At 41.7% G+C, this 16,432-nt stretch overlaps 1 protein-coding gene across 1 annotated transcript; it reads right to left on the minus strand.

Moving 5' to 3' along the window:
• Positions 1-2,796: 2,796 nt before the first annotated feature.
• Positions 2,797-11,233, minus strand: LOC132837526 (uncharacterized). The gene is made up of 11 exons (XM_060857242.1): positions 11,159-11,233; positions 10,951-10,978; positions 8,865-9,153; positions 8,622-8,695; positions 8,143-8,215; positions 6,881-6,962; positions 6,569-6,619; positions 5,679-5,750; positions 5,437-5,584; positions 4,459-4,546; positions 2,797-3,510 (listed from the first exon to the last, which is right to left on the minus strand). The coding sequence occupies exons 1-11, from the start codon at positions 11,179-11,181 to the stop codon at positions 3,428-3,430; spliced, it is 1,011 nt and encodes a 336-aa protein (XP_060713225.1). The 5' UTR covers positions 11,182-11,233; the 3' UTR covers positions 2,797-3,427.
• Between the last annotated feature and the right edge of the window lie 5,199 nt (positions 11,234-16,432).

Genomic DNA, 16,432 nt, shown 5'->3' on the forward strand with positions numbered 1-16,432 from the left:
ACACACATACACACACACACATACTCACACACACACATATACACACACACACACACTCACTCACACACACATACACACACACACACACATATACACACTCACACACACACACACACTCACGCGCAAACACACTCACACACACATACACACACACACACACACACACACACACACACACACATACTCACACACACACATATACACACACACACACACACATATACACACTCACACACACACATACACTTAACCACACACACAAACACACTCACGCGCAAACACACACACATACACACTCACGCGCAAACACACTCACTCACTCACTCACACACACATACACACGCAAACACACACACGTACACACACTCACTCACACACACACACATACTCACACTTAACCACACACACACATATACACACTCTCACATACACAAACACACACTCAGTGTTAGCCTTTCTATCCTTCTGAGGACCTTTCTTTGACATAATTATTCAAGCAGCTAATTAAACCCTAACCTTAAACCCTGAAGCCAATAAGAAACATTTTGGCCTTTTTAATAATAAAAAACATCTTTTTTTTTAGCTCATAAGGACCGAAAAATTGTCTCTTTAAGGTCATAACGGTCAGATCTTTGCGAAAACATTTGGTCCCTACCATGATATAAAAACACCCCCCATACGCACACACACACCTCCTCTCTCTCACACACACTACGCATATCAAACACTTATCAACACCAACATCCAGATATCAGCTCCGCAGATAAACCCTTTGCTGAGAGAGCTGTGGTCTAAAGAAGTCATCAAAACTATGGGTGTTGTTTGTTTATATTTATACACACACACACACACACACCATGTGCCAGGTCAACATTATTGGCACGAGTAGCTTGGAGGACACACGAACATCCTTTCCTTCTTCCATGATGACCAGCTGTGACGTCTGACTGCATCATTTCTCTCTCTCGACAGAGAGAGAGAAAAAGAGATGGAGCGAGAGAAAGAGAACATAAGAGAAGATGTGAATGAGAAGCTTGGTAGTGCAGGGTAGGAGGGGGTAAGAGGGGGTTGGTGTGGTGTAGTTTCGGGGTGCAATGTGGGGGGAGGAGGAGAAACATTCAAACTCATGATGCTCTTGAGACAGAAAACAAGATTCACCAAAACAAACAAACAAATAAAAAAACGACGGACAGGAGATAAACATTCACAGATATTCACTCGACTGTGTGACTGAACCATAGTTTATTTCTGAATGTTAGAAAGCAGCGTTTAACAAAACAAGAAACAAATCAGCAGCTCAAAACACACATCATTAACACACAACACGAATGGATGCTATAAAAGAAGCCAAAACTATTTCTTTATTTTTATTCAGTAATGCACATCATTATTTACACGTGCTGGCTGGAGACCGGATCCGACTGAGCAGCTTGAAGGTTACAAGTCTTGTTCAAGAACCCGTGGTGCTGCTGGGATTTGACCTCATGACCTCCAGATCAATAACCCAAACCCCCTTAACCGGGGTGTCACCATTTCCACACTCAATCTGTCTGAACTCTCACAGACTCTCAATCCTAATCCTGGATATTTGTTATCTTTCTCTTCTCTCCAACACGTCTGATTCATGAGTAGGGAACTGAACTGAACACGGAAGTAGGCAGGACATTATGGATGAAATTATGGATGAAATCTATCACAGTCTTTTTTTTTTTTTTTTTTACAGCAGATTAAATGATGATCCGCTAATGATAGACCTTTGATTAATGAAAACACCAATCAATCTGATCCTGGCTCAGGGGAAAAGAAACGCTCAAGGATTTTTTTCCTACACGTTTTAATCCATGGCTTCTATCGTATTCGTAGGCGTCATGTTAGTTTCCTGGCGTGCTGTACCTGTACCCGTACCAAACACACTCACTCACACACACATACACGCTCACGCCCAAACACTCTCACTCACACACACAAACAAACAAACACACTCACTCACACACACACACTCACCAACACACACACACACACTCACTCTCACACACACACTCACCAACACACACACACACACTCACTCACACACACATGCACACTCACACGTAAACACACTCACTCACACACACACTCACGCGTAAACACACACTCACTCACACACACACACACTCACTCACACACACACTCACGCCCAAACACTCTCACTCACACACACACACAAACACACTCACTCACACACATACACACTCACGCGTAAACACACACACTCACTCACACACACACAAACACACTCACTCACACACATACACACTCACGCCCAAACACTCTCACTCACACACCCAAACACTCTCTCACACACACATACACAATCACGCGTAAACACACTCACTCACACACATAAACAAACACACTCACTCAATCACACACAAACACACACGCACAAACACACACACTCATGCACACATGTTCATGTTTTAATCCATGGCTTCTATCGTATTCATAAGCGTCATGTTAGTTTCCTGGCGTGCTGTACCTGTACTTGTACTTGTAAGCATACTTGTACTTGTACTTGTACCGGTAGCAGCACATTCTGACGAACACAACACACGCGTTTGCAGCCCTGGTCCTAAGAACCCCTGTGTCCTGAACATGTATGATTTATAATAGAGTTTCCTGACATTAGGGTTTTTTTGTTGTTGTTGTTTTTAAGATTAGATAAAAACAGAAAAGTGTGTTTTTTTCTTCCAGGGCCAGGGTTGAGGACCTTTACTGTACAAAAACGAATGGGGGGGAAAAAAAAGAAGGAAAAAAAACGTCAAGCAGTTTAATATCATGGTAAAAATCTAATTATTTCAGTATCTCATCCAAAACCTACAGTATGGGAACTCGGATAAACAAGTCACATGAAATATGGATTTGTATCGTTTGGTTATAAATGAAACACACTGCCATCTAGTGGCCAAATCAGGCTGAAGCGTATTCATTAAAAATGCCGCTGCAATTTATCTCTGGTAATGATTACCTGCTGTTATAATGAGTATATAATTATGTAACACATTTAGGAAACAGATGACACTGGCAATGATGCTCCATTTTAAACAGCAAAGCCTTCAGCTCTCAACGTGACACCTTTAAAATGATTTAACTACAGAGTCGAGAGAAAAGAAACAGACACACGGAGAACAGGCAACGGCCGGATAATACGCTGACACGATACCGATACCATGATGCGACTACGGTATATAACAGCGTTCTGAGTATCGTGAGTGTCACTGAACAAGAAGAGCTAATGGGACTAAAAGTATTTACAGGTTACATGATGTTTAGTTTGCGCTTAATTAATTAACAAAAATAGTTTGGGAGATTATCTGCGTGTCGTAAGCGTACTCGTCGTCCCGGTAACGCAGACGGGTCGTAGAAACCAACGTCGTGGAAACCGTAACTAAGATGAAGTAGCAGACTGAGGGAGGTTAAGGAGAGTCTTCACTGGGGATGATGGGAGATCCTGGAATCCAGCGCTGTGAGCTGTGGGTTTTTAAAAAAAAAAAAAAAAAGACAAGACAGTATTGATAATAAAATCAGAGAAAATCTTCTGAACAGAGTCAAATTAAGTCTACACCACATCACAAGATACACCGAGTACAAAACGATTAAAATTATGTTTTTAAATAGTCCCGATTCCTTCTAAAAGCAAAACTAAGCACTTTAGTAAACTCCGCAAACAGAAACTCGGCCGTGCTATATATTTTTTTATTGTTTTACGTTCCAGATTTAAAGTAAAGGAGGACTGTATCACAGGACTGTTTTATTAGACCAGCAACAAACGTATCTAAAAGAAAACGCTGCTAACGGATCGGAGCCGACAGATGCTTGTAAAACGTTTAGCTGTTTCGTTCGGTGACGTTAAACAACGCAAATTCTCTCTTAAAGCTTCACGTTGTTGTCGCGATTAGCATCGCGGGCCCAGAAAACTCTCACCTCACGTTCAAAAAGATTTTAGAAAATCCAAAATCCACATCCACATCACGAATCAGAGCTTTCGTTGGGTTTGAAGGAGACACGAAAGGTCTTTTGAACATTAATTCTCACAGATGTAGAAATCAGTCTAATTTATTTATCTACTTTGTGAGATTCTCTTATGACCCTCACTCGCTTCTATTCTACATAAACATCACATTCACAATGTCTTTAACCCCCCCCCCCCCCCATCACAATAGCTTAATTCTTTATTATGTTTTAATCTGGTTAAACAGTTAGACTGTAATGACCGTGACTCTATCGCTCAACACCACGATGTGACTCTTTATTGTGGATATTTTTAATAACGTACGTTTTTTTTAATGCTAGTTTAAAGGAATGATATTTATAACATGAGTCTTATAACATGAGGTGATAAAATAAAATCGTTGAGGGTTTTTTTATTCTAACAGGAAGTTAAAAAAAAAAAAAAAACATTAACGACGAATCCCTCACCTAATCGTGAGCTGGTCTCCTTCACCAGTAACTGCGAATCCTTCTGGAAGGACAGGAGTGCCTTCATCATCATGCACTGAGACTCCAACTACAAACACAACCACATGGAGAGTCAGGATTTGTTCAGGGTAAAGTTCCCATGACGATTAAAACAAACACAACAAAAATAAACAAACACACAAAACTCTATGAGAAGTGGGACAGTTTATTTTTCTTTCTCCATCTCTCTCTCAAGACAAACAGATAGACAGACAGACAAAGCTGGGACAGTATAACCACGTGTATACAAAACATCTGTTCTGAGTAGAAGACGTCCTCAAATCCCCAATGGGAAACGCCACAGAAAGTGGATGAGAACAGTAGAGCTAAGATCCAGAGGGACTGAAACAGCTGCTGACAAACCAAACAGACGTAGTGCTGGTAGACGATTAGCAGAAGACGGAGGTTATGCTAGATGTGGCAATCGCCAGCCGGCATCAACATCAGCATCGGCAAGAACGAGCATAAGATGATCAAGGAGAGGTACCAGGGGCTAAAGGAACAACTGGAACAGATGTGGAAGGTGAAGTTCAATGTGGTCCCAGGGGTAACAGGAGCATTAATGGCTGTGACCCCTGAAGTATTAGAGCGACTGCTGGAGACACCGGGTACAACATCTGAGGGCTCTGTGCAGAAGAGTGCGGTCCTGGGAACAGCCAGGATACTGAACAGAACCCTCAAAGTCCCAGGAGAACACGAGCTTGAGGTAGACACCCCCACATCCCCCAACACAGTGTGTGTGTGTGTGTATAAATATAAATGATCAGTGAATGATGATTCATTAGATGATGATTCACAAGGATGTTGTGTTGCCAAGATGCTCCGTATCTCCTCTGTTGAATCCGTACAGTTTATGTTTAAGGTGACGCTGGTGTCGTCGTCGTCATCACTGTGCGTGTGTGTGTGAGTGTGTGTGAGTTTGTGTGTGTGTGTTCTCACCACCAGATCCATAGTGTGGAGGACTCTCTGTTGTCTCTGCAGCACCGTGTTGTAATCGGGTTTATTCAGGATCAGTTTGCACTGAGAGGACCGAGCGACGCAGGACGGGTCCAGACTCACACCTCTCTCCTGTCCTTCCTCCACTCTTCTGCACAAAGCAATTGTAACAGGATTAAAAAGGGAATGGATTTATATGCATTGTGTGTGTACGTGTGTGTGTGTGTGTGTGTGTTCACACTCACTTGGCCAGCTCCTCCGCTCTGGAGCGATGTTTATTTAGGAGTGATTCCCAGGACAAACTCTCAGCCTGCAACCTTAAACATTTATTGAATAACATTAATAAAATCAGTGAATAAGATCAGAGTTGACATTAAATATGATGGATACGATCATGGCACAGAGTACCGGTCTGATACGGTCATCATTTACCTGGCAAAAAAAATAGACTAAAAAAAATGCAGTTTTTTCATCTAACTTAAGGATTGTAACAATACACTGATGCCTACGACTTTGACTCGTATCTCGTGACCAGCAGGTGTTCAGAAGCTGCTCACGTTCCCTTAAGCTTCGAGTCAACAAAACGCCAAAGCGTTGTGAATAATTTGGTCTATCAAAAAATCTAATTCTCATCATTTTAAATACTAATAATTCACTAATGTGTGTTTGTGTGTTAGTTCATTAGCAGTGGAATTGTACAGAACCTGTTTGTGTATTTATATGCGGGATAATTTGAGCTTATTGACGTGTAACAACATCATTAATGTGAAGAATTGTTTTCGGTACTTCTGACGTTTTTTATTTATCTTTTCGTCATTTTTACTTCAATTTCTTTGACTTGTATCAACATTTCGTTGGGGAAAATTGTGCGACTGCGACGGAAAAACGTGGAGAACAAAACAAAACAAAAAAAAAAAAAACAATGGAAAAATAAAGAGCAAACCGCTCCGTTAACATCTGATCGGTGCTGAACGACAGACGGCTGGTGTTCGCAATAATGAACAGATGATGAAGAGAATAAAAAAGAAAGAAAGGACAGTGATGTATTTCATGACTAAACATGAGTATAACTAAGCTGGTAGATGTTTCTGCAGTATTTGATTGTATAATATTTACTGTTGTGGTGTGATCTTACCTGTTCAGGTTCTCCTTCGCACGCTCGATGGCTTTCTGGATAGCAGGATCGCTGTAGAGAAACAGACACACAAGAAGAAGAAGAAGAAGAAGCAGCCTTTATTTGGTCGCACGTTTGAGTGTGAATTCAGGTTCATACACAGGCTTTAATATAAAATGGAGCACTTTAAAGGAGACACACTACAAGACATTTCTTTAACTAGATCTGTTCGTTTTTTTAAATCTAACGCAAACATGGTTTCTTCACCCCACAGAGAAACACTTAATACAAAGTGTTATGAACATCGTGTGTGATTACTAACATCACTGTTACCTGCTGGTGCTGGAGAACGACAGCGGACCTTCCTCACTGATGGTTTTAGCCGTACTGGCCCACTCAGTCTGCAGGGAGTCGACTACAGAAACAAACAAACAAACAAACACATGAAACTGAATTAAATGCACAAAACCGCGACAACGCCAACGATTCAATACGGTTTTATTTGTACAGCACTTTTAACAACGGACGTCGTCTCGAAGCAGCTTTACAGAACGTTAAAAAATATGACACAAGATACAAAAAAATAATATTAGTCTTCTATTTAATCGTGTTTGTATTTCTCCTCAATGAGCGAGCCTGAGGTGACCTACAACAACAGGGGAAGTGGGCAATAAATTACACAAGCAATAAAACAACTGGGAGTGTGTTAAAGTGTTAAAGAAAAATCCTCAACAACAGGATGGAGTGAGGAAAAAATCTAATAATTGGATAAATGTTATTAAAAAAGGAATAAACCTTGGCGTGGGATCAGTGTCTCCGCTGCATGTATTAAAGACCGGTATGTACATTTTATCCGATTAGAGTTACATTTAGAAATCGGAAAAGCACAAACTCGTCTGAGACTGGAGTCTCCTTCCGTTAATGTGACGTAAATGCCTACTAACCGCATCGACGGGGTTTTATATACGAGTGCATATGAGACGATAAAATGATCAAAACCCAGTCGAAGCTGTAACCAGAGATGGGGGACTCGAGTCATATGACTTGACTCGAGTCAGACTTAAGTCGCATATTTGAGACTTGCTTGACAAATATTAAAAAAAAAAAAGACTCGGTTTGACTTTGACTTGACATTCAAGACTTGAGACTTGACTCGGACTTGAGTTAAATGACTCAGAGATGGGGGACTCGACTTGACTCGAGTCAGACTTAAGTCGCAAATTTGAGACTTGCTTGACAAATATTAAAAAAAGACTCGACTCGACTTTGACTTGACATTCACGACTTGAGACTTACTTGTGACTTGCACATGTGTGACTTACTCCCACCTCTGGCTGTTACCATAGAAACGCTAACCTGTTAGACTGGGCACATTAATACGAAGCTGCGTCGCTTAATCTATTCGTCAACACCTTCTTTCTTAACGATCTGAATGGCGAATCGGTCAGGGCTGTGGTAGGTCAAGTCAAACAGTTAGTACAGTTAGTACTCAAGGCAGAACTAAACACGCTGCTGATGTTTGCTACACCATCTGGAAGAAATCACCGTGTTGGGTAACCACATGACATCATTCGTAAACATAAATAATCAAGTACCTTGGGTTTGAAATGCCTCCAAATCAGCACCGGGGATGGTACGCAGTGTGTTTCGAAGCCTCTTCACTGTAACCTACACACATACATGAAACGGGAAAGAGAAATATTAGACGACTTCACACTTGGTCATGTGTTTGTGTAAAGATATTTCAGTAGCGTTTACAAAAGAGACGAGAAACTTCATATTCCAGGTTTGCGTCAGCTGATGAATTACTGTGTTTCAATAAGGAAAAGTTTTTATCAGAAGATAATTATCTGTTGTCCTCTAATGACAATTAGAAGAATTTCAATTCTCTATGTATGTACTGTACATGTGGAAGAGTTGACAATAAAGAAAACTTGAACTTGAGTCTCGTTAGACAGTCTCAGTTGTGTTTGACTCTTTAAAACGCCGAAGCTCAAAGCCGTGATCCTGACGTGACGTTTAAATCCAGATCGGTGACCTCATGCGGCCTTTTAAATTCACAAGTCTAAATCACCTGCATTGCAGCTTCCATGAGTTTCTCCAGCCTCTCTTCATCACTCAGGTCCAGACTGATGGATTTACACAGAGCTGAAGAGAACAGTGAGAAAAGTAAAGAAGATAAGATTACACTACAGATTACGCTATCAGTCGGCGGTGTTGTCTTCAAAGTCTGAGATAATCTCCTGTTTACATATGACTGAGTGACGCTGTCGCTCTCTGCATACATAATGTGAAGAAAAGAACCATGTGGACTCACACTGGGAGGTGCTGGGGAGGGACGGGAGAGACGCCCTGCCTCGAGTCGACCTCCTCCAGGATTTTCTCCGGGAGCGAGGGCTGAGATCAGGAGCAGCACAGGCTTCAGTCATCGTCTCTGTCTGCACGACGTCAGCGTGAGCTGCTGAATCTCCGTCTTCCGGCTGGTTCTCTTCTGAAACAGCGACGACCGCAGGGGGAGATGAAGTGCGAGGAGACTTGGGTGAAGGTTCTGGACTCTGGGTTCTGTCTAACTGTCTTTTGGTCCCTTGTGAAACGTCCTCTGACCCCTAGATCGGGGGGAAAAAGAAATTACGCTAAAGCACAGTATATATGTATATCTTGATTATCTAGATTAACTCTATGGTTACGAACATAACAGTTTATATTACAGTCTACAAATTTTTTAATTTATTTAATTTTATTTATTTAATTTTATTATTTAAATTTATTTTATTTATTTAAAGTTATTTGGGGTGAGTTTTTTTTTCTTTTCTCAGCCCAACAGTGTAATATAGACACTGTATTCAGTTAATGGTATTATGGGAGGTGATGAGGGTCACAAGCACAGTACAATTCATTTATAATAAATTAAATGAACATTAATAAAACAGAACACAAGATAACCTTATTTTGTTAAACACAAGGATGAGTAAAATTTGAGCAACGGACAAAGAACATTAAGATATAATAAATATCATAAGAAATATTATGTTTGTCTGTTTTTAATGTAAAACTGACTATTTGCTGAGGCAAATAATCTGATCATTTGGTGTTACTAATCTGGAGAAAAGAAATAAATTAAAAAATATTGGGCAGGGCTACAGCTCACATCACACCATTGTTTGTTCCCAGCAACTAATCAGTGATGATCACTGTTCCCCAGCTTCAAAACGACCAATCGCCGACGAAGGCTGTCCCAAGACCACCAAATCGCCGACGAAGACTGTTCCAAAACGACCAATTGCTGATCAGACTGTTCCAAAACGACCAATCGCTGATCAGACTGTTCCAAAACAACCAATCGCTGATCAGACTGTTCCAAAACGACCAATTGCTGATCAGACTGTTCCAAAACAACCAATCGCTGACGTAGACTGTTCGAAAACAACCAATCGCTGACGTACTGTTCCAAAACGACCAATGGCTGATGTAGACTGTTCCAAAACGACCGATCGCTGATCAGACTGTTCCAAAACGACCAATCACTGACGTAGACTGTTCCAAAACGACCAATCACTGACGTAGACTGTTCCAAAACGACCAATCACTGACGTAGACTGTTCCAAAACGACCAATCACTGACGTAGACTGTTCCAAAACGACCAATCACTGACGTAGACTGTTCCAAAACGACCAATCACTGACGTAGACTGTTCCAAAACGACCAATCACTGACGTAGACTGTTCCAAAACGACCAATCACTGACGTAGACTGTTCCAAAACGACCAATCACTGACCAGACTGATCCAACACGACCAATCGCTGACCAGACTGATCCAACACGACCAATCGCTGACCAGACTGATCCAACACGACCAATCGCTGACCAGACTGATCCAACACGACCAATCGCTGACCAGACTGATCCAACACGACCAATCGCTGACCAGACTGATCCAAAACGACCAATCGCTGACCAGACTGATCCAACACGACCAATCGCTGACCAGACTGATCCAAAACGACCAATCGCTGACCAGACTGATCCAACACGACCAATCGCTGACCAGACTGATCCAACACGACCAATCGCTGACCAGACTGATCCAACACGACCAATCGCTGACCAGACTGATCCAACACGACCAATCGCTGACCAGACTGATCCAAAACGACCAATCGCTGATCAGACTGATCCAACACGACCAATCGCTGACCAGACTGATCCAACACGACCAATCGCTGACCAGACTGACCTGACTCACATTATTATTTACTATTAGAACCCTATTCCGCATTATAACTCTTCAGAAAATCTTCATATGTAATTCGATCAGTATGTAAATGAGGATGACGTCATACGGAGTTAATACAATTCATTAACAAATCGACAAGTGATTGTCAGACGAATTAAACCACATACCGAGTGAAACCCGTCGTCTCTGTGGGACCTGTGGGGACGACAGAAGACGTTAAAACTAGTTTCCGAGAGAATAACGTACTTATTTATTTACGTGGTCTGACAAACATATTCGATAGGTTTAAATAAACGTGCTAGAATTAACAGAACGTCTGGGAATAAAAAAATAAATAAATAAAATGAATGTGACTGAAATGTGAACATCTCAAACCTCTCAATTTGTTGTTCCGCCATTTTTCTTTCGCGCGCTGTCAATAACAAACGCCTTCTTTCTTCTTCGCTGTCGTTTTTTGCCTCTTGGCGGGCGACACGTTGAGTTACAGTGTATTACCGCCACCTACTGGACTGGAAGGACGAGTAGAAAAATGCAAAAAAAAAAGTTTACAAATGTGAACTGTGCAATTGTAATTGTTTGTAGTCGTTTATTTAGCAATACATTTATATTATATTCTGACCTGAAATAAATAAACTTCTCTGCATCGTTTCATTGTAAAATTCCCAATTAATCATTTGTAAAAACTCACATTTTCATTAATGCATTTAGCACAGGCCCTTATCCCTTATCCAGTACAGCATACAGGTCAAGTCAAGTCAAGTCAAGAAGCTTTTATTGTCATTTCAACCATATATAGCTGTGCAGTACACGGTGAAATGAGACGACGTTTCTCCAGGATCATGGTGCTACATAAAACAAAGACAGAGCTATTAAGGACATAGTAAGATACATAACGTGCATGTGTGCAACTTGGTGTACACAGTGTGAGACAAGACAAACAAGGCAGACATGACAGTGCAGAACATAACAAACAAGACAGACAAGACAGAGCAGGACAAGACAAACAAGCCAGACAAGACAGTGCAGAACATAACAAACAAGACAGACAAGAAAGTACAGGACAAGACAAACAAGCCAAACAAGACAGAGCAGGACAAGACAAACAAGCCAGACAAGACAGTGCAGGACAAGACAAACAAGGCAGACAAGACAGTGCAGAACATAACAAACAAGACCGACAAGAAAGTACAGGACAAGACAAACAATGCAGACATGACAGTGCAGGACAAGACAAACAATGCAGACATGACAGTGCAGGACAAGACAAACAAGGCAGACAAGACAGTGTAGGACAAGACAAACAAGGCAGACAAGACAGAGCAGGACAAGACAAACAAGGCAGACAAGACAGAGCAGGACAAGACAAACAAGGCAGACAAGACAGTGCAGGACAAGACAAACAAGGCAGACAAGACAGTGCAGGACAAGACAAACAAGGCAGACAAGACAGTGCAGAACATAACAAACAAGACAGACAAGACAGTGCAGGACAAGACAAACAAGCCAGACAAGACAGTGCAGGACAAGACAAACAAGCCAGACAAGACAGTGCAGGACAAGACAAATAAGACAGACAAGACATTGCAGAACATAACAAACAAGACAGACAATACAGCGCAGGACAAGACAGAGCAGGACAAGACAAACAAGCCAGACAAGACAGTGCAGGACAAGACAAACAAGGCAGACAAGACAGTGCAGGACAAGACAAACAAGGCAGATATGACAGTGCAGGACAAGAAAACAAGGCAGACAAGACAGTGCAGGACAAGACAAACAAGGCAGACAAGACAGTGCAGGACAAGACAAACAAGGCAGACAAGACAGTGCAGAACATAACCAACAAGGCAGACAAGACAGTGCAGGACAAGGCAGACAAGACAGTGCAGAACATAACAAACAAGCCAGACAAGACAGAGCAGGACAAGACAAACAAGGCAGACATGACAGTGCAGGACAAGACAAACAAGGTAGACAAGAAAGTGCAGGACAAGACAAACAAGGCAGACAAGACAGTGCAGAACATAACCAACAAGGCAGACAAGACAGTGCAGGACAAGACAAACAAGGCAGACAAGACAGTGCAGAACATAACAAACAAGCCAGACAAGACAGAGCAGGACAAGACAAACAAGGCAGACATGACAGTGCAGGACAAGACAAACAAGGTAGACAAGAAAGTGCAGGACAAGACAAACAAGGCAGACAAGACAGTGCAGGACAAGACAAACAAGGCAGACAAGACAGTGCAGGACAAGACAAACAAGGTAGACAAGACAGAGCAGGACAAGACAAACAAGGCAGACAAGACAGAGCAGGACAAGACAAACAAGACAGACATGACAGTGCAGGACAAGACAAACAAGCCAGACATGACAGTGCAGGACAAGACAAACAAGCCAGACATGACAGTGCAGGACAAGACAAACAAGCCAGACAAGACAGTGCAGGACAAGACAAAGAAGGCAGACAAGACATTGCAGAACATAACAAACAAGACAGACAAGACAGTGCAGGACAAGACAAACAAGCCAGACAAGACAGTGCAGGACAAGACAAACAAGGCAGACAAGACAGTGCAGAACATAACAAACAAGACAGACAATACAGGAGAGGACAAGACAGAGCAGGACAAGACAAACAAGGCAGACATGACAGTGCAGAACATAACAAACAAGACAGACAAGACAGTGCAGTACAAGACAAACAAGGCAGATATGACAGTGCAGGACAAGACAAACAAGGCAGACAAGACAGTGCAGGACAAGACAAACAAGGCAGATATGACAGTGCAGGACAAGACAAACAAGGCAGACAAGACATTGCAAGACAAGACAAACAAGGCAGACAAGACAGTGTAGAACATAACAAACAAGCCAGACAAGACAGTGCAGGACAAGACAAACAAGCCAGACAAGACAGTGCAGGACAAGACAAACAAGGCAGACAAGACAGTGCAGGACAAGACAAACAAGGCAGACAAGACAGTGTAGAACATAACAAACAAGGCAGACAAGACAGTGCAGTACAAGACAAACAAGGCAGACAAGACAGTGCAGAACAAGACAAACAAGGCAGACAAGACAGTGCAGAACATAACAAACAAGCCAGACAAGACAGAGCAGGACAAGACAAACAAGGCAGACATGACAGTGCAGGACAAGACAAACAAGGTAGACAAGAAAGTGCAGGACAAGACAAACAAGGCAGACAAGACAGTGCAGAACAAGACAAACAAGGCAGACAAGACAGTGCAGGACAAGACAAACAAGGTAGACAAGAAAGTGCAGGACAAGACAAACAAGGCAGACAAGACAGTGCAGGACAAGACAAACAAGGCAGACAAGACAGTGCAGAACATAACAAACAAGCCAGACAAGACAGAGCAGGACAAGACAAACAAGGCAGACATGACAGTGCAGGACAAGACAAACAAGGCAGACAAGACAGTGCAGGACACGACAAACAAGGCAGACAAGACAGTGTAGAACATAACAAACAAGGCAGACAAGACAGTGCAGGACACGACAAACAAGGCAGACAAGACAGTGCAGGACAAGACAAACAAGGCAGACAAGACAGTGCAGGACACGACAAACAAGGCAGACAAGACAGTGCAGGACAAGACAAACAAGGCAGACAAGACAGTGCAGGACAAGACAAACAAGGCAGACAAGACAGTGCAGGACAAGACAAACAAGGCAGACAAGACAGTGCAGGACAAGACAAACAAGGCAGACAAGACAGTGCAGGACAAGACAAACAAGGCAGACAAGACAGAGCAGGACAAGACAAACAAGGCAGACAAGACAGTGTAGGACAACAGACAGTGCAAACAAAAAATTACAAGACAATACACAAAAGACAGTAAACAGAAACAGCACAGACCAGTGTAAACACTGTATGTTCAAACAATATTGCATAAATACTAGAATGAACACAGTGTTATAGCAGCAGTTTTAAAGGATTGTGCAAAACAGCAAACGACTGAAACGTGAGACAGCATGTGCAAAGAGCAAAAAGTGTGCAAAAACAGCATGTAAACAGGTTGATGGATGTATATTGGAAGTGTGTGTATTTGGTGCTTTGTGGTTTCCATTAAATAAACCACATTCCCAAGCTAAAAATACCATCAAGCTAAATTCCTTAAGATAATGATAGATGAACAAATTAATTATTTAAGTGTATCTTGGATTGTCATTGTAACCAGGCAGGGGATCAACAATAAACAAAACAGATGTGACGGTGATGAGTGAAAACCGCTGGGATGACGTTCATGATCTTATTCGTCTTCCTGAGTTTATGCAATAAAATCATTTATATTACTGTCTCTGGCTGTTCACAACAAACACAGATACACAATGTATGTTTGCTAATGATGATAACGTGTTCTACACAATCCAGTTAGGGGGCCAAGCACTCAGGGTTTGAAAAGTTCGCCTACTTATACCACACACTAAAAATATGTTCTTTGTTTGTGGAGAAATATTACATACATTTGGGTGTAAAATATGATAGACATATAAGAGAATATACGTAGTAACCCATTAAGAATGTAATGAGGATAAATAGAATGCATACAAAACTCTACTGTGTACAAACTTTTAGTCAGTAGTTCAAAATGGTTTGCGTGAGTGTATATGTGTATGTGTGTATATACACACCCTTCCTATTATTATTATTATTATTATTATTATTACTATTATTAACTGTCCAAGCACTGTGTTGAAGTCAGGGATGTCAAGTGTCACGCATTGAGAGTGACAGTCACGCATTTGGGTCTTTTGTCACGTTCTCCCGCCACACATCATATTTCTCATGCAGAAAAACTTTTTGACTATTTATCATATATTTAATAAGCCGCAGCGCCCAAAATTTATCAGTCCACACCGCTGTCTCTATGGACCCGGGCAGGAATCAAGCGCGTCACCTGGAGCTCTTAGTCAAGTCTGACGCTGATAAGCTGATATTTTTGATGGTCGGTTTGAACAAAACCTCAACACAAAACAGCTTGTCTCTGGACGGGACATTGTCCTCAATCATGACCCTAAAAATGTCTGGGCTTGAGCCGAACTGTTTTAAACGGGAGCAACATTACAAATGATAAAGGAGTCCAGAAAGGTAACAAACACTTACAATAAACAACACCAGTCATAATCTCTCTCTCTCTCTCTCTCTCTCTCACACACACACACACACACACACACACACACACAAATTAATAAATGGAAATCGAACAAATACTTTGTATTTGGTTAAAATGTGGTCAGTGATCCTGGTGAAACACAGTTTTTTTGTTTTTAGGGGGTCTGCTGGGGGGTTGGAAATGTCACTCGACCTGTCTTCAAAACTTGAGAGCCCTGAAGGCATTGTTAGATGTCTTTTATTAGGGGCCCAAGCACCAGTTACTTGCAACCTTCTTGTCGACATTAGAATATTTCTCTTATTTTTCTCTAGTAAAACTGACCTACAGACCAAACCGTAGCTGTTACACACAGGAAAGTTGATCAGTAAGTAGCACTTCCTGCTGATACGCAGGGATATGACATAAGTCTGAGGCATCTGATGATGGCTCTATAGGGCAATGTTTTACTTCTTTGTCTATGTCTTATCTTCTATATCATCAAAGAAAATGTAAAATTCTTTTAT

Source organism: Tachysurus vachellii, chromosome 21, assembly GCF_030014155.1.
Source record: "Tachysurus vachellii isolate PV-2020 chromosome 21, HZAU_Pvac_v1, whole genome shotgun sequence".
NCBI classification, from domain to species: domain Eukaryota; kingdom Metazoa; phylum Chordata; class Actinopteri; order Siluriformes; family Bagridae; genus Tachysurus; species Tachysurus vachellii.